General features: G+C 42.9%; 1 protein-coding gene across 1 annotated transcript in view; it reads left to right on the forward strand.

Annotated features, from left to right (window-relative positions):
• MEGF11 (multiple EGF like domains 11) overlaps nt 1-11,897 on the forward strand; it is a 68,634-nt gene extending 56,737 nt beyond the window's left edge. The window contains exons 15-18 of the mRNA XM_081113446.1: nt 1,612-1,678; nt 2,307-2,408; nt 4,904-4,960; nt 11,387-11,897. Coding sequence (XP_080969572.1) covers nt 1,612-1,678; nt 2,307-2,408; nt 4,904-4,960; nt 11,387-11,610 — 450 coding nt within the window. The 3' untranslated portion in view covers nt 11,611-11,897. The remainder of the gene's footprint in view (nt 1-1,611; nt 1,679-2,306; nt 2,409-4,903; nt 4,961-11,386) is intronic.
• Nucleotides 11,898-18,661: the final 6,764 nt, after the last annotated feature.

Genomic DNA, 18,661 nt, shown 5'->3' on the forward strand with positions numbered 1-18,661 from the left:
CAGAACTAATGCAAGGGATGCGGGACCCAAACATCAGCCACAGTTAGTGTTCTCGTTAACAGCGAGTCCTGTGGGCCTTCCCTCACAGCTCCGAGCATAACCCTGGGCTGGTGGCAAGATGTCATCTTACAGGCCCTTGGGCAAGGATGTCTCAGAACACATGTGTAGTAAGCCCTGCTGGTGTACCAGGACCCATACCTGGCAGAGTGGGAGGTTCAGAAATGAGGAAGAACAGCCTCAAGGACCACAATGTTTGACAGGCTCATGCTGCCCATACCTCCTGACACCCACCTATGTATATACACACAATAGCAGGCCCAGACTCCTGGCTTCCTGTAACACCTCTCCTGCCAGGAACATAGACAGGACGTTTTTATATTCCAGGCCTCTGCCCTAGAGCTCGGGGAAACCTTTCTCCCTGTCTGCTCCACAGAACTGACAGCAATGCAGCTTGAAACACCTAGACCAGATACTGTACAACCAAGGACAACCATTGTCAAGCCAGCACTCCAAGGCCACACACCTCTGATTTTCCAAATGGGAGTGCTACACACAGGATGCCTTGAGGCCTATATGCAAGACTGTGGCCATCAGCCCCATACACAGCCCTATAGCTCAGATCCCCATTCCCAGCTTCAGCTTTAGGCTTATCCGAGGAACTGAAAACTAAGGGAAAGGAATTGCATTTCCCAGGAGGAGGCCCTTGATTAACTAGAGCCACATTATCAAGGCTGCAGCAGGTAAGAGACAGAGGATGCCAGGGATGACAAGGTCCTTTGTGGCTATGTCATTCTCGGTCTCATTCTAATAGAAAAGTGTCAGCCACTTTCAGTAAAGCGCTGGAGTTCCTGCAGAGCAGCCCACTTATTAACTCTGGCTCACCTTACCCCAGGGTCCAAAGTGGCTCTGTGTGGTCCAAGACCCCTCAGCCTGGCAAATTAGACATAGGTAGCAAAAGCAGGCACCTGTGATGAAATAATATGCATATGGGTCCCAGAGCTGAGACCCTCTGAATTGTAGACCCAGCTCTGCCACAGACTCCTTGTGTAACCAAGTGCAGGACCCACAAGCAGGACCTGTAAAATGAGGATAACCATCTTTGCCTCATACGGCTCTGAAAATGCAGGAAGAGGAAAGATTACACCATAAGGACATCGTACCCTGAGCTTTCCCTTGGTCATATGAAAGGGAGACTCTCACACTCAGTCCCAGTCTAGTGGCCGAGATGCCAGTGATGTTGCAGGCGGCCTCAGCACCATCCTGTGGGAAGATGGCCTCATGTTGCAGGTGAAGAGTGCCAGAGCACACCTGCTTTCCCTGTCAGGATCAGGTTGCTTCAGGCAGGTTCTCTGCCCTTGGGAGGACCTTCCCCTGCCCTCCTTTTCCCCAAAGACCTGGAAACCCTACAGCTTCAGCCAGACAGCTTAAATGGGTGTATGCTCTGCTCTGCTGCCATCAGCCACACCAAGGTGGCCTCTCACAGAACACCTAGCTCTCCCTTTCCCTCAACACTAGGACATAGGTGGGTGCACAAGGCTGGGAAGAGTGAAGTCTGGGCAGGGGGCACCTCTAGGCACTAGGTATTAACCGGCTCTCCTGCTTTCCAAACAGCTCAGTAACAAGTCCCTTGACAGAGACACAGCAGGCTGGACCCCTTACAGCTATGTGAACGTGTTAGGTCAGTAGTGGTTTGACTATGGTCCCTTGCCATCATGTCCTACCTTGTTCTCCTTCTCTGCACTGAGGGGGGCCCTGTCCTAGCTCTAAGAGAGAAGGTTAGTAGATGAATTCTGAGCATGATTTCCCCCAGGGAGAAGGGATGTGGGGAGGAACCCCAAGTGCCTGTTTCAGACTTATAAGCAAATGAAGCCCAGGACCCTCTTCATTCCTATATTAGGGGGTAGGGAGAGGGTGGCTGTGACCCAGGGAAAGAGATGACTAGAGCCCCAGGTATGGAGATTCCAGATGGAGGCCAAAGATGCACTCACCATCTAGAAAAGGAACCCCTGTCTGACCCAGGCCCTAACAAGGTACCCCTTTCAAGGGTTTTTTCCACTGTTCTAGTGGACACCTATTCCTGTAAGGCGTGGGATGGGGGTAGGGGTAGAGGGGGTGGAGAAGCAAGGCCAATGGCCTCAGCTCTAGCAAATCCCCAAGGCCCTGCTGGCCCCAGCCCCTTTGGATGCTACACATAGGGGCCCTAATTCCTTCCAGCTTGCCCTACCATGACCCTCAGACCCCATCCCCTCCCCTGCCAAACCAGGGCCCTGGGAATAATGGCTCCTCCCTGTCATTCCTCTCACTAGACTCCCATTTCCAGATCAGTGCCCTGGAGGCCAGGTACCCGCCAGAGGACTTCTACATTGAACTTAGACACCTCAGCCACCCCGCTGAGCCACACTCACCAGGTTAGACAACCCCAGCCCTACCCTCTATCCCTAAGACTCTCATACCAGTCCAGACTCAGCACTGGCCCTACCTCCCACTCCTGCCCCTCGCTTGACCCATCCCCATTCATCCAAGAACTCTCCCCATTGAAACCCCCCTCCCTCCAAACATGATTAGTTTACAATCCCAATTCCCTAACAAATGAGACCTGCCTGCTCCCATCATGGTCAGTGGATGTGGACAAACTATGACTGGTATTAGAGGAAGGGGACACAACATAATTGTAATCCCTGCAGTCCACAGAATACAACCCAAAACCATTGAGAAATGACCTGAGGATGGCAACATCTTTGGGGTTATCTGGGTCATCTGAGTGTGTATGGCAAACAGAAGGCTCTCTCACCCAAAGCCCAATGTCCCCCAGACCCACCAGTGGCCTAGGCTAAGCTCTCCCAGATACTAGGGTAGGGCTGTCCCATAGGGATCGGAGAAGCTGGGGCAGGATGTGTCAACAAACATCCTCTGTGCTTATGTATTAGGTTTAAATTTGGTAGCCTGGCAAATATGCAGAAAGGATACTTGGAGAGTCAGTCCTGCAATGAAGATTGTGGGTAGAAGTTACAGGAGGTATCACAGGAGCAAGAGCTATGAATGAACAGAGAATGTGGGCTTCCTACAAGTGCCCCTTTAGGGCAGGACCTCAGCACACTGGACAACCTTGGCCTGAGCTCAAGCTCTAACTGGTTTCTAGAGCTCAAGGGAAACAGCTCTATTAACCCCTGCAGGTCTTTGGACCCGATACCACTAAATGAAGATTCCCATTCATCTGCTGATTGAGTAGGCATGGGCTGCAGAGACCCTAGACCTGTACCCAGGAGGCTGTATTCTTGGCTATGGGGCTCATGGGCAGTGTCCAGGGCATTTAGTAACCCCACCAATTACATCCCCCCCCCCACACACACACATACACTACCACCCCCCTGTATCTTTTTCCACACTGGAGCATCCTCTGGGCTCAGCCCAGATTTTTCCCTGCTCTGAGATCTCAATCTTCAACCAGTGTAGCCAGAGCCACCACTTAGTCATTTTGGGGTTTTATCCAACCAGGCTGGTGGCCAATGGGAGAGAATACTTGGAGAGGTCTAGCTGCAACTCAACCTCTCACTTGTTGGTGTGGTCGCAGACAAGTCACTGCCCCTCTTTGGGCCTCTATTTCCTGTTAGATGAAAAGGGGAAAAGTGAATAGCCTAGCCTCCGTCCCTCAGGGAGGGCAAAGGAAACCCTTGTCTGGTGTAAAGTGCTGACCTAAATGCCAGGGATACAGACTATTGCAGTCATGTTTCTGAAGGGCGCAGATACTTACTGGCCGGTAGAAGAATAGCAAACCTGAGAAAACCTTAGACCTGGTTCTGCCCTATCCCTCAGTAATGTATGGAAGGCCAGCAGACAAGAGTAGACTCCTATAAATTCAACTTGGGAACTCTATGTGGAGGAGATATGGGGAGTATCTAAACAGCAACAGGTTGGTTTGTCAGTATCAGAAACTAATGAGTCCAGAGGAGCCAAACTGTAAGCACTTGTTGCATGTCTTGCCTAGTATTGTGTCTTCAATCAAAAGCTGGGGGTGGGGGTAGGGTGTGGAAATGGCTCCGACTTTGAGCCAGTGTCATTACTGCTCCAACCTAAAAATGCCAGACAATTTCTTTTCTGGGATCAACAGCTGCAAAGAACCTGAGCTTGGTCCCTGAATGCCCTGTATGGCTTGAGCTCAGGACCATGCACTGAGGGAGCCTAGGAGAAATTGTGACAACTGAAAGGGAGGAAAGAAATCCTTGGGATTGAAAAACACCGATAATACTTTTCAGAGACAGCTCTCAATTAGGTGTAAATGGTCCACCCAAAAAGGAAGGAATAACTAAGAAAGCTGACTGTGGATGGGGAATGAGTGTATATCCCATAAAGATGACCTCAGTCACCTGTCCACCTCCCTCTCTGGGTCCCCTCAGTCAAGCTTCTGATCCAGAAGAGGAGAGGCAGGACCAGAGCTGAGAGGTAAGAAACAGTCTTCCACCCTGTTCTAAAATCCAAAAGAACTAGGATTTGGAACAACAAGCACCCTTCCCAAGCTAAAAAATGGTTCTGATTCATTCCTTATCATATACTTTTGGAGCCTAGAACTTCACCTATAGTGACTGTAGGTGGCATCAGAACTGTCTTTGATCGCCTCCTGTAAAACATTCCTCTCAGAATGAAGGTTAAAGAGGAGGAATGCTGAATATGCCAGGGGGCGCTGTAGCTCACCATTAATGCTTATGAGCCTTTTAAGAATTACTATATGGCCAAAAAGATTTAGAGTAAAAGTAAAGCCAGAACAATTTTCTAGCATTAAAGAACTATTTACTTTCTGGGTAGGGGAGAAAGAGAAAAAGGCAAACAAAATATTGAAACCTATACATGCAGTCCAAGTAAACCTCACACACACCCATATTTTTCTTCCCTTATACTCTTTTTGCAGGTGCTTGTGAAATGGATAGACGTCAAAACACATACATTATGGACAAAGGCTTCAAAGGTAGAGTATCCAATCCTGACGTCCCATTAGAAAGGGCTTAGCAAGATAAAGAGTACAGATCTGAAATGGCCAGAAATTCTACCAGAGAGAACTGCGCACCTGTTCCCCCCAAGTCCCTTAAAAGTTAAAAGACCACAGGACCTGGGGCTGCTGGGTAGCTCCACCCAGGAGGAGCAACCATAATAATAAATTCATCTTTCGATTTCAGTTGCACCTGCTTAGCAAATGCTGTGGGTTTTTTATAGATGCCTAATAAATGTCTTTGGAAATGTAGAACGTCATTATCCAACCAATTAGTATGAGTTAAACTGATTAAAAATCTGAAATAAAGTCAATCTACCTGCCCTAGAGGCCTCCTGTCATTGTACTGGTAAGGAACGCCACCCTGCCACCTGCTGGCTTTCTGCGCACAACGAAATGAAAATGATACCCTAATGATGAATGGCACTCCACCCTCAAGAAATCTCTGCCCCAAGAGCAGGGACACCAGGACTAATCCCAACACATGGGAACTCAAGTCGGGTCGTCCTTCTAGGAAGTCTCTGAGTAAAGCCACGATGAAAGGTCAGGTCCTGTTCCTGGGCTTAGGCTGAGGTTTAAATGACAGAAGGTGTGAAATAGGTGGCTTTGGAACCATGTCACTTGCTATTCTGTTACTTATTAACTGAGACCTTAAACTGTGAGCTCCCCAAGGCCCAGTTTCCTCATCTACAGGGTTGGGATAATTATGCCTATCGTCCTGTTGTCTAGCAAGGCTGTCATAGTATTCAATAAAATCTCAGATGGGAAGTGTTTTTGCATATTGTAAAGGATTGTACTACTGTAACAAGGCTGTCCTTTTGTCTCTGAGGTCTATTTAAGAGTCTCAGCCAAACCAAGTTAGAGATGACTGACAGCAGAGGTCCCAATGGATATCGTAAATCTAGCTGTGCACTAGAATCACCTGAAAAGCTTGCTAAAACTACAGATGTTCATACCCCATGTCCGCAAGATTGTGATGCTGTAGACCTAAAGTGGGGCCCTGGGATCTGCATTGGCACAGAGCATCTCAGGGTATTCCTATGCAGCAATGACCCAACTAACACTTAGAAACCACTGATTCAGACTGACCCAGATTTCCTGGATTACTGTTCTGGTTTATCCAACTCGACCTTAGACACACCCAAAGACACAACCATTTCCTAACGAAGGAGAGCTAGTCATCTATAGCCCTTGGTAAGGTAGCTATTAGAAATGGGGTGAGCTAAGGGTGGGTGGTGGTGGTGAGAAGTGCGCTCTGAGCAAGAGACAGGAAGGGCAAGTCTCCATCAGCATGTTAGAGTGCACACTGCTCAAGAGAATCATCTGGAGACAGGAGGTAATCCCTAGGCTCCTGGCCAGCTAGCGAACACTCCCTTGGGAGCATTATTCTGGCAATTTTCTGTGAGTTTTGACTTAAACTATCCCAATGAAGGCAAGCACCATTACAGCAGCTTCCCCTTTTAATACAGAAAAGACAGCTCTACTGCTTTAGCACTGTGAACTGAGACCTGTTTCTTTCTCAAATAGGCATGAGGTTTGGACAGAAATATTATTAAGGGCCTTTCCAGCTCTAAGAATATGCGTTACTGAATCGTAAATACGCTCAAGACAGGCCCAGACACCTCAACAAATGAGCACACAACTTTGCTATGCACTGTGTTGTCCTGCCCATTGTGATTAGAGCTACTTTCAGACTTCCAACCATGAATATAAAACAACGCTAAGGAGAGCACTGTCTCTGCTTCAGTGTCATTCATTCCTGTTTTGTGGTCATATATCTGAGCCTCTGAGTGCAGATTTTGTCTCACCACTGTGGCTACAATCGTCCTTTAACTTAGAGAGAAAAGAGGGCTGTGTAGGCAAATGTACCAGCATGTGTTGGGGACCAACATATCTGAACAAGAGAATTCAAAGAGGAAAATGGAATGTCCCACTTCAAAACTTTACAGAAGTACTTATCAAAGACATGGAACAAACCCACAATAACTGGCTGACCTCCTAAATAAATACTTACTAAACTAGTTTGTACCAGGAATGAACTTATTTCCTAAACCTACTGGACCAAACAATTAAGAGTGAAGAGTCTTTAGGTATTCTCTGCACTCACCCTTTGCACAATGATTTGGCAACAAACAACCTCATGTTCAATTCCTTGTCTATCAGGCACTTCAAACTGCTGTAGAAGAAATCTTCCCCAGTACCCTCCATCACCTTCATGATCCTGAAATCCTAAATTCCACCGTTGCTGCCATTTTTCCCACCTTATGCCCTTTGGTAATCTAACCAAGTCTCTTCTTGGAGTTGCCTTGGGTTACAAGGTAGTTAGGAGCCCACTGATATCCTGAAAACTTTTTTCAACTACTGTGGTTCTCCTGACTGATATCTTCCCTTTCCTCTCCCCATATCCTTGTCTCTCAATCCAGAGAAGATGCTAACTTCAGGCCCAGAAAAAGGCAGTGTGGCCTTCTAATAATAGTAGTCAGCTAAGATGGGATCTAAGGTTTTCCCCAACAGTAAAATATTGGCCTTAGCTAGATGTTATTTGAACCTAAAGCCCTGGTAAATTCAGATCCCACTTACAAGGTGGCCTTGGAAAGTCACTTCCCCTTCTGGTTTGCTGCTCCCTTTTACAAATTAAGATGTCTACATTAGATTTTAGAGTTCCCTCTGCCTCCCATAGTATATGGCTGTGTGTGATTTTTGAGAGGTAGGAACTAGCTGAGAGCAAATGCTAGGGCATTATTGGGCTAACCCTTTAATATTGATACTAATTACAGGCCTTGGAGGAGTGACTGAGCTTGGGTAGCCCTGGTTGATGCTTCCCCTTTCTTAGTAAAATGCCCTGAAGTGCAGGGACTGGCCTTGGGGAGGGGCGGAAGGGTGGAACTCTAAAAGGATGAGGAAATATCTTAGAGCAGCTGGTTCTTCTTCCCCTTGTCCAGCCTTCTCTCCCTCATCTCCCTCCCTCTGGGCAAGCAGGTAGATGACTCAGCTGGAGAAGAGAGCAGCTTCCCGCTTGCCTAGATGTCCCCCAACTACCAGTTCCAGAATCCAGATTATTCCATAACTCAATGCCTTCCCCTACCACCTCACTTTACCTACACACACACACACGCGTACACTCACACATTTCATCCTTTTCTTTACTGCTGACCTCTTTATGGAAAATACAGCTTCCCCCTGACACTAATCACCTCCCCCACAACCCCAACTTCTCTTTTATCCATTTAGGTGTGTCCCCTGCTGCAGATCAATTTATTCCCCCAAACTTGAAACAGCCATGACTTTTCTGGTGGAAATGAAAAGAGGGGCACTATTGCCTGGCTGGGGCTCTATTAGGCATTGAACTAGAGCTCCATGGCTCTCCCACTGCCAAGGCTCTCCTCACTGAGGCACACTGCCTTATCCCTGAATCAGTCAAGGGATATCCACGAAAAGCTTAGAGCTTGGCCTTTCTCTTTCAGCAGGGCTTGGCCCTATAGATAAAAGGTGTTCCCTGAAGGTAAGGTGAAGCTGCTGCAGATATACTTTGCATTTAGTACAGATATCGGAGAAGAGCACAGGAGCACAAGGAAACTGATAGAAGAGAAAAACACCTTGATTGGGTATCAGAGAAGACAGGGGTTGAGTCTTAACTACTTACTAACATTAAGCAAACTTTATGAGTTTCAGTTTCCACGTTACTAGAGTAGTAATACTAGTCCTTCCTGCCCAGCCTCCTTCACAGATATAACAAGTTTCAAATGACTAACCTGAAATACTAGTTTTAAGTGCCACACAAAGCGAGCTATCGATATTCCTTAAGTTCTAGAACAGTGGTCGCCAACCTTTCGAACCTCAAGGACCACCAGTGGTCCTCGGACCATCGGTTGGCGACCGCTGATCCAAAGATTTCCTTAAACCAGTGGTCGCCAACCTTTTGGACCTCACGGACTATCGGTGGTCCACAGACCACACTGGTTGGCGAACGCTGTTCTAGAAAATATGCAACTGAGGCAGCTGCCAAACAAAGTAAATGGATGTATTTGGGAGGACAGGAAGGGTGAGCTGTTAGGACTTCTCTCAGGAGACAGCCCTTCTTTAAGCAATTCCAATCCTCAGCTTCCAAACAAGCCACTGAGGCACACTGCCTTACTCCCTGGCTGGTAAGTTCAGAACACCCAAAGTGGGATCAATGAGCCATACTACCAGGGTTCCTGGATTTAGCCCCACTCCCAGTTGGAAGAAACAAAGTACTCACTAGAAGCAGGTCGTGGTACAGGACCCATAGGTACCCCTTCCCCATTGAGCCTCAACAGCAGCTGGGACAATGCAGCCTCCCTTTAGTCCTTACTGGGGCTGGCTGGGCCTGCTCAAGAATGTTTTCTCCTTCTGTCTAGGGTTTTATGCTAGAAAGAGGCCATAATCTAAGATGGAGCCAAGACAATATCCCTCTCCACTGTGGGCTAAGTTGTGATGGAAAAGTGCTCTGAGCCTGGTTCTAGAGCTTGCTTTGCTACTGATTAGCAGTATGACCCTAGAGAAGTCACTTCCCCATATGAAGCCTCAATTTCCTCATAAGCAATGGGGAGAGTGGTGAGAATCATATTATTGCTCTACCTACACCACAGGGTGTTATGAACACTTGAAGGAACTAATAGGTCAATGTACTTTTGTACAAGATTGAAGAAATGCTACCTGCTGAAACAGACATCAACTCTACCCCAACAGAAAAGTAACTCCCCTCACAAGCACCATTAGGGAAGAAAAGACTACTTGTGGTAACATATACTCAACTACTTCAGCCACATGGCATGTCTATTCTGTTCTCACTGTACAAAGGTTCATCTAGTCACCCCTAGAGTTACAAGATCACTTTCCCTTTACATTTCCATCAATTTCACAAGTTGGAAGCAGAAAGCAGAGATAAATAGCAACCCAAATGTAATTTGTGATAGTTCCAGAGAAGGATCATCCAAGAATATCACCACCTGCTACCACTTGCAGAAATTTAGAATTGAAAGGCGATTTAGATCACTCTCGACTTTCAAGCCCCTCCAACACAGTGCTTGTTTCTAGGCGCGCCCTCCCACCACCCCCACCCCCACCCCCAAGGCTGGCAGAGCCTCAGACAGATGAGGACCAGAACTGCCAGGTCACAGAGAGTAAGAGTAATAAAGCCCTGATCACTTGGGACAATCTACAAGAGGCAGTGATCACCTCCAAAAGGGGAATGAGGTAGAGACTGAAGGAAGGGCTCCCCTTTCCTCGTGTAACTCCATCACAAAGTGAACTTTCTCTAGTGGAGCTAGTTACCTGGCTTTTTATTGGGAAACTAGTTTGTATCTCTTTACCCTAACATTCCTTGAAGTATGGAGGATGATGCATGCCTGAGGGGTGGCAGGAGAGGAAGCATGAGTTCCCCTAGTATCAGAGAAAATTATTATTAAAATAGGTTTCATTTAGCATTCTCAAGAACTGAGGTAAATGACCCCAGAGCAGGGGTCCTCAAACTTTTTAAACAGGGGGCCAGTTCACTGTCCCTCAGACCGTTGGAGGGCCGGACTATAGTTTAAAAAAAAACTATGAACAAATTCCTATGCACACTGCACATATCTTATTTTGAAAAAACAAAAAAAAAACAAAAAAACAAAAACGGGAACAAATACAATATTTGTATTTGCATGTGGCCCACGGGCCTTAGTTTGAGGACCCCTGCCCCAGAGAATACATTGCAGACTTGCGAGAAAATAGGAACTTTCCAAAGGCTAGGTGAAGACCCAGGTGTTTCTGAGACCTCTATTACACTTCTATCTGCCCCACCTCTGATCACAAGCTTCTCAGAGAACAGGGATGCAGCCAATTTGCTACTGAAAGGATACCAAATTGCTAGCACCTGTGCCAAAACACACACACACAACTTCTTCTGAACCTAAGCATCTTAATCATCAGAACAAATTCAGAAAGAATGTTATTACAGAAAACGCACAGCCAAGGAGTCCCAAGGCATAGATTTAAGCCTTGGCACTGCCACTTATGAGCTGTGTGACCTTAGCCAAGACATATCTCTCTGGGCCTTCATCCTATAAAATGCAAACTATCAACTATCCTTGCAGGATTTTGTAAACATTAAATAATAGATGTGAAAGTACATTATGAGTATCTTAAATTAATCTCTCTGGTGCTATACCTGACTACTAAAAACAAAAATGTTCCTATCCCTCCAAAAACGTAAGTTTTTTTAGGAAAAGAACTCTGCCTACTTATTAAGTATGCTGAATGCTTCCCTAAGTAAATCTTAAACTGTCACAGGCTTTTACAGCTCCAGGATCCCGAAAGCACATGAACTTGCCTGCAGTCTGTTTCTGGTATTTAAACTAAGTCTTATGTTCTTGCTTATACTAAGAAATCTCTCTTGCCTTGCAGATTACATGAAAGAATCCGTGTGCAGTTCTAGCACTTGTTCCTTGAACAGCAGTGAAAACCCTTACGCCACAATTAAGGACCCACCCATCCTCACCTGCAAGCTTCCAGAAAGCAGCTATGTAGAAATGAAGTCGCCTGTGCACAGGGGGTCTCCGTACACAGACGTGCCATCCTTGTCGACATCTAATAAAAATATATATGAAGTTGGTAGGTGTCTCAAATAAGTAACTTAGCAAAATCAGGGCAATAGTGCAGCATCTGAAATAAAAACAACCCCTCTCTACTCACCCTGTCTTGAAAACACACTTTTTTTTATTGCTTTTTAAGGAATCCAAGGCAAACTGCCTTCCCCAGGACTACCCTCCTCTCTCATGCAGAAAATCAAATTCTTGTGCCAACTCTGCTTTAAAAAAAGAAACATACCAGGACTAGTATGATGCAGAAATACTGGGGGTGGGGAGTGGGTACACACACATACACCTCAACTGATTGTTGATACAAATCCCAGTTTAAAAAAGAAAACAATTAGAACAGAATATTTATTAACTTTCTAAATCACCACCTTCTATTTTCTCCCAGTTTAACCCATGTTCCTGGGCTCAGTGCTAAGAATAGCAGTGAAAACCTTACGCCACAATTAAGGACCCACCCATTCTAAATATTCTAAATATTTAGGACATTCTAAATCTCTTTGGTTTTGACCAAGCTTTGGATGGGATTCTGACAGCACACTCACTTATGTTTTCCATCTCTTAGCATTAGTCCTAACCCTCATATTTATCACAGATTTATAAATCCCTGGCTTCTCTCACCACCCAGTTAAATAGAACTCTCTTCCCCCCAACATGACAACCAAAGCTAATCTGTTCTCTGAACTCATTTTTCACTATATTCCTTAGAGCCCACAGTCAGTGTGGTCCAAGAAGGCCGTGGTCCCAACTCCAGCTATATCCAGAATCCATACGACCTACCTAGGAACAGCCATATTCCTGGTCATTATGACCTCCTCCCAGAAAGACTGAGTCCTGCCAATGAGCCCTCCCAGGACAAGCAGTCTTAAGAGGGATAAGCTTCTCTCTTGCAATGTGCTCTGCTGAATATTCTCTGACTCTGAAAGAAGACAATCCCCTGACCTGAAATAATGGTACAGACTGACTTCAGCTGCGTGTTAGTTATTACTTTCACCTGGAACTAAAGAAGAGCTTCCAAGTGGGACTGGGGTAATTGCTCAAAAGGTCTGTTTGCAAAGGTAAATCCTATCACCCACCCAACCCCCAACTCCAAAAGACCTGGATTACATGATCTTTTAAAACATTTAAGATACAGCTACTCATCAACATCAGCTAAATATAGCTAACTATATTTATTTATATATTTAATTATCTGAAACATGATGCTTAAAGAGCATGTAGAATAGGTTTTATAAACCTTCCTAGGAGGAAAGGGGGACTGGGGAGGGGAGAGGATTAATTTAAAATACCTAAAATGTACTAGTATATGTACTTTTGGTTGCTGTTACCATCAACATCTGTTTGATTACCTCAGATAATTAGTACATAGACAAAAACTGTGCTAATATCAATCCTAAAGTACCTGTACATATATGTCTAGTCTATCAAATTACAATGGCCAAGATTACAGATTATTATGTAGTCTAATGCTAACAACTTCAATTTTTTAAAATAAAATTTAAATAAATACAAATTATGTGTAGCACTGAACCTGGCTTAACATCTCAGATGAGAAATTAGAATCCATTCTCTTATTAGCACCAAGTTTATCAGGATGCTCAAGAACCTGCATTTTGCTATCTAAAATAGTATTATCTTCCGTGGTAAGCCTTTCTCTAAGAGTCAATTTCAGTTTAAAGAACATTTTAAGAATGAACCAGAGTTTGTGAGTTCAGCTATATGCAACCAATAAAACTGAAAGCTAAAATAATAATAATACATAAATACAAATTAACTTTCCCTCTTCTGCCCCTGCTGGTAGTAGAAGAAAAATGTTTTCAAAGCTCAATAGTCTCTTTCAGTCTACAACAGTATTTCTGGCCAGTTTTGACCAAATCTTGCCAATTCAAAGTTCCAGAACATAGCCAACTCAGCCCTGGCTTGTCGTATCTCCTTGGTCGCCCAACACCTGAGTCATTCCATGGGAAATAAAACTGTGATGCTTTAAGCAAGCAGTCACAGGCTGGTAAGAATTAAGTATCCCTAAAAATGGCTATTTAGCCTCTCATCAAGTTTATTTGGTTAGCATTCCTTGACTCAGAAGAGTACTTGCTTTCAAGCATTTCTTCATAAATCTAGAGCTGGATATAATATGGAACTAGAAGTGTAGAGCAGGGATGGGGAACCCTTTTTCTGCCAAGGGCCATTTAGATAATTATAACATCATTTGCAGGCCATACAAAATTATCAACTTAAAATTAGCCTGTTATATTTGGTCAAACATTTAATTAACTCACCACTAATGCCTGGGCAGGGCCAGAACAAATGATTTCTCAGACCTTATGCGGCCCACAAATCAGACATTCCCCACCCCTGGTATAGAGGAAATTAAACAAAAGAGGATATATCAAGTTAAAATTGCTTAAAGTACATTATGCTTTCTGATGGAATTAAATTGAAATGATGAAAGAATGGACTATAATCAGCTGTTGTAATGATGTAAAAACTTTATAGTAAACAGCACATAAGGACATGAAGAACTTTTACTTTCTACCCTAAACCCACCACCTGCTGAGATGGCCAAAACTGAATTACAATGAGCTAATGTTCCAGATCCCAGTATTCAGACATATCTATACCTTCCATTACTAATGAACATAGGTAAATAGGCTCAGATGAGTCTAAATGGAGTCAGCCCCCAGGCCTTAAAGAGGACCTCCTCACAAGAATGAAAGACTGAAAGGGCAAACCATGAAAACTAATGGGCACCCCTATACCCACTCCATTCTCTGATAATAGTTCTGCCAGTAAAAATACTTCCAAAAGGTATATAGAAGAGGAAGTACATGACTGCAAAGCTGGAATAGCTGCTACAGGAAGTGTGGGAGTTCTGAAGTCCTTGATACAAATTGGAAGTCTGCCATGGAACCCATTAGTTTGGCCAATAATCAGCAAAAGCAAGGACAAAAATGAGTAACCCCCCACCCCCACTTCACTCAAGGCTTAAGCAAATAAGCCTTGTTAGGGGGAAATAATCTAATACTTAACATGAATGCTGCATGTGTGCATGGGAGCAAGCAATCAGCAATAGCAAATTTACTTTCCAAAAAGTCTTATTAAATATAAATACTAGAAAATTACTTTGTAGACCCAAGTAAATATTTCTCATACATATGTAGAAAAAAATATAGATAAGAGGCTTACCTCAGTATTTCAGGGCAGCAAGTGCTCAATTACCTTTGTGAAGCAAGAACTAAGAATCATGGTGAAGTCAGATCAGCAAGGAGAACTTCATCTCAAACCCAGGTTTTATCTTCTTCCCTTACCCTGCATGTACAGTAACTGCTGCCTGGCAAACTGCAAACAAGCACTATCACTCAAGTTCAAGTTTCACCTCTTTTTTGCCAACTGTCTTCTAGGCAAATTTCAGCAAGAGGTGGCATGGTGGAATTGCTAAAGCACTGGATCAAGAGATTTTTTGCCTTCTTTGGGCTCTTTTTCCCCTGTGTGTAAAGAAAGGAAGAAGCAAATAGGGGTAAGGGAACCATAAAACCCTTCAACTCTAGCATTCTGATTTTTAAGGAAATGTACCACAAATTAAATCAGGCCATACAGGAAAAGGGAAAGACAGAGGGTGTGATTACTTGATGGTGACAACAGTTGTCTTCACAAACCTAAGAGTTACTGGTAAGAGACATTTCAATCTTATAGAGCAACTGTTAGGAACTTCTGTCTAGCACTGTCACAAGTAAGTTCATGGTCAACCTAAACATGTGCATTTTATTGACAACTTGGAAATATATGTTCAAGTATTATACAGAAACTAAGTCTTCACTCAAAGTGATGTGCATATAATTCAAATGAATAAAGAAAACAATCATTGTACAACAGCATAAGTGAGACTGATATGGCAATACTTTTTTTAAGCAACGCAGACTTGTAATATATTTGTTCACTGTGCAGAGGGATCATACCTTGTACAAAATAAAATTAATTTCTCAAACTAATTTACAGGAATGCCTACTGTTGTGCTGCAAACCAAAAATGTGTCTAAAATCTACACCTCAGGTTTACCAGTAAAGGTAAAACTAACCTACATTTTGTGTGGTCACTTTAGACTGCTAGATGAGTGAAAATTACCTCCTGGGTGCTTGAACATAAAGTGAAAAAGTTCTATCAAATCTATAACAAGAGAGTCTCTTCCTTTACAGTAATGAATGGGAACTACATATTCTTAATTCATACCCAAAAATTACTGAAATAGCTCATAAACATTAGTATACTCAAATAGAGAATTTCTCGTTTTCACAAAGATTTGGACTCAGAGGCAACTATTACAGCTTGTGCTCAGCTTCAGAGGCACAAAGGTAGTTCTATGGCAGCGGTCGCCAACCTTTCGGACCGAGCGACTGCTGTTCTATGGAATGGGGATAAAGGCAAATATAAGGGCCACCTAATTTGCATAAGAGCAATGAGTAGCTTTCCATTGGAAGTTATCACCCAGTACTATACTCTGGATGCAACTATTTTAGGACCTTTTAAAACATAACCTTGTGACCTAACTAGTAAAGAAGCAGTAGGATTAATTTTATTATAAAATACAGATGCTAAAAAAACAGCTTATTGAATGTATTTAATGGTATAATTTTAAAATTTCTCCTTCAGACTTTCAAAGGTTTGTACATACTTAAGTCAAATTAAAACATTTCAACTGGTCTGTTTACAAGGCTTATGTGATACTCAAAAAGTACTCCCATTTAATAAAATGTTTAACCAAGAATACATTTTTGCTAGTTTGAGATTAAAACTTGTTCAGAAAAGACCCTCCTCTCCTAACAATGAACAACTCTCAAGGGCTGGACCTTGACATCGTAATAAAAGATAAAACATAATCAAAAATTTTAAGGCTAAAAAGGGCATTTAGTGTTCAAGATTATGACTTAGGAGGCTCAGAATACCACCCAACACCATAAATACTGCAGGTTTTGTACTCAACAGAGAAGATTCAAGAATGATGGATACATGGGGACTCATTATACAATTTATAATTTTGTATAATTAAATATTATTTACATAATTATAATTTTTTATAATTTATAATTTTAAAAATTTTAACCTGAATGGTAATTGTCAAACTATAGCTCCCCAAGCTAAACTAAAATGAGGTGAGCCCCTTCACTCTTTAAGATGGTTCTTCCTTATCATCTAACACATGGTTAAAGGTGCAGGATAAATAGTAGGAATATAAATATGAACAAAGCACATTCATTCCCTGTCCCTGTGGATCTTACAATGTAGCAATTACAAAAGAGCAGGAGTAAATGGAGGGCCAGGTGGTTAGTGGACTTGAAGAGCTAGAAAGACCCCGAGCAGTGGTCCAATCCAAACCCTCATAAGGTAGATGCTCTGGTCTGTAGCTAGAGTTGTCAGAATCCCTCCTCATTCCAGCTTCTGCCTCCCAAGCCATTGTATGGCCCAGCAGGTAACCCTCCAGAGCCTTGTGTAAGAGAAAACATGGGGACCTAAGATCTTACAAAGTGCTGTTATTTAGGCATCCACTTAAATGTAAACCTTAGACCAGTAACAGATTCCTAACATCCTCCTCCAGAACTGCTTTCATATCAAAGATAGCCTACAGAAAAGTGTTGAATCCTGGGGCTTCCCAGACTGTCCTGTTTCAGGCATGACTTTCTATAATATTCTTAAGTCTATATGATGAAATGCTTTGACAGAGAGGCTAGCACAATATAGCCAGAAACCTCTTACAGATAAGGAACCATACCACTTCCCTAGAGGGATCTGAGAAGATGGTATGCTGAGAGACTAAGTTCTCAGTAGGGGAATGGGTACTAAAAGCAGCAGTACACTTATTCATTGGGATGGGGATAATAAGATCTAAGATCCAATGCCATTAATATCATGTTCTTTAATAATTGGTTCTACTGAATAGCTAGTGCTGTGGATTGACCTACCTTCTTTTAGATTCCTATTAGAAATTTTTAAAAAAATTAAACACAGTATGTTTTTAAAAGTTCTCTCCCAGACATGAGTATCTTTTAAAGTGTATATTAAAAACCAGCAATTTTAATAGTAAAAGCCAAAAAACAAGCAGTTCTCAATTTACAGTTGACATAGCAGCCCATCAAGTGCTCCTCCCTGCATAGCGCATATGGTACTTTGATGCATACCATATTGTGAAATTGACAGTCATTTTGCAAATGTTCTGAAAGCTTTCATCTTATTTAATGGAGTTAAGATGAAAATAAAGATAACATTCTAATCAAGTTATGATGATAAAACCAAAATCATCAAGGAAAGTATATACTTCATTTTTACTTATCTATTAAATTTGAATTAAAATGAATTATTTGGCTCTAGTACATGAAGAGAGTTCATTCACAGAATTACTAAATTGGAGCTGGGATAAACCCCATAAATAATTTAATCTAGTCCCCTCAATAACTGGAAGGTGAGGCTCAGAAATAAAACGACTAAAGAGCTGTGGCTAGAATCCACATCTCTGTCACCCAGTCCAGTGCTCTATTATACTTTCTTTTTAACTTACAGAATTTGCTTATTTTCTCCTACCTGCCTAGTATCAAGTTCCTTTCAAATAGTCTTTTTTTATCTTCCAATTCAATTTTCAGGGAAATAGATACTTCAATTAAAATTATCTCTCAGACTAATGGTTTTCCCTTACATAAGTTGTAGTGATAAGAGCATTTTGTATTGTTTTATCGTTTCCATCAGCTTCCTACAGTTTGGGAAAACACACCATTCTTTAAAACTTTAGAATGACAACTCTAGTTTATTTGGCACAGTGTATAGGTGGTAGAAAAGGTGGCAGAAAAGAGATATGGCACCAGCACAGCCCCAATCAGGAGAAAAACATCAGCCCTGTTCTTTTCAGCTCTAGTCTGATACGCTAACCCAATAAATGACGTGGTGGGAGAGGATCATTTCATGGTCTTTGTTCATTTTTTTTCACACAGGGAATGAGTATCATACACAGTCTTTATACAAAATTCATATTTTGTTTTAAATTTTTTTTCAGGCTTATGGTGTTTGTGAAACAGCAAACCAATCTTCATTTTCTCCTTTGTTA

Source organism: Myotis nattereri (genome assembly GCF_964212035.1).
Source record: "Myotis nattereri genome assembly, chromosome: 1".
Lineage (NCBI taxonomy): Eukaryota > Metazoa > Chordata > Mammalia > Chiroptera > Vespertilionidae > Myotis > Myotis nattereri.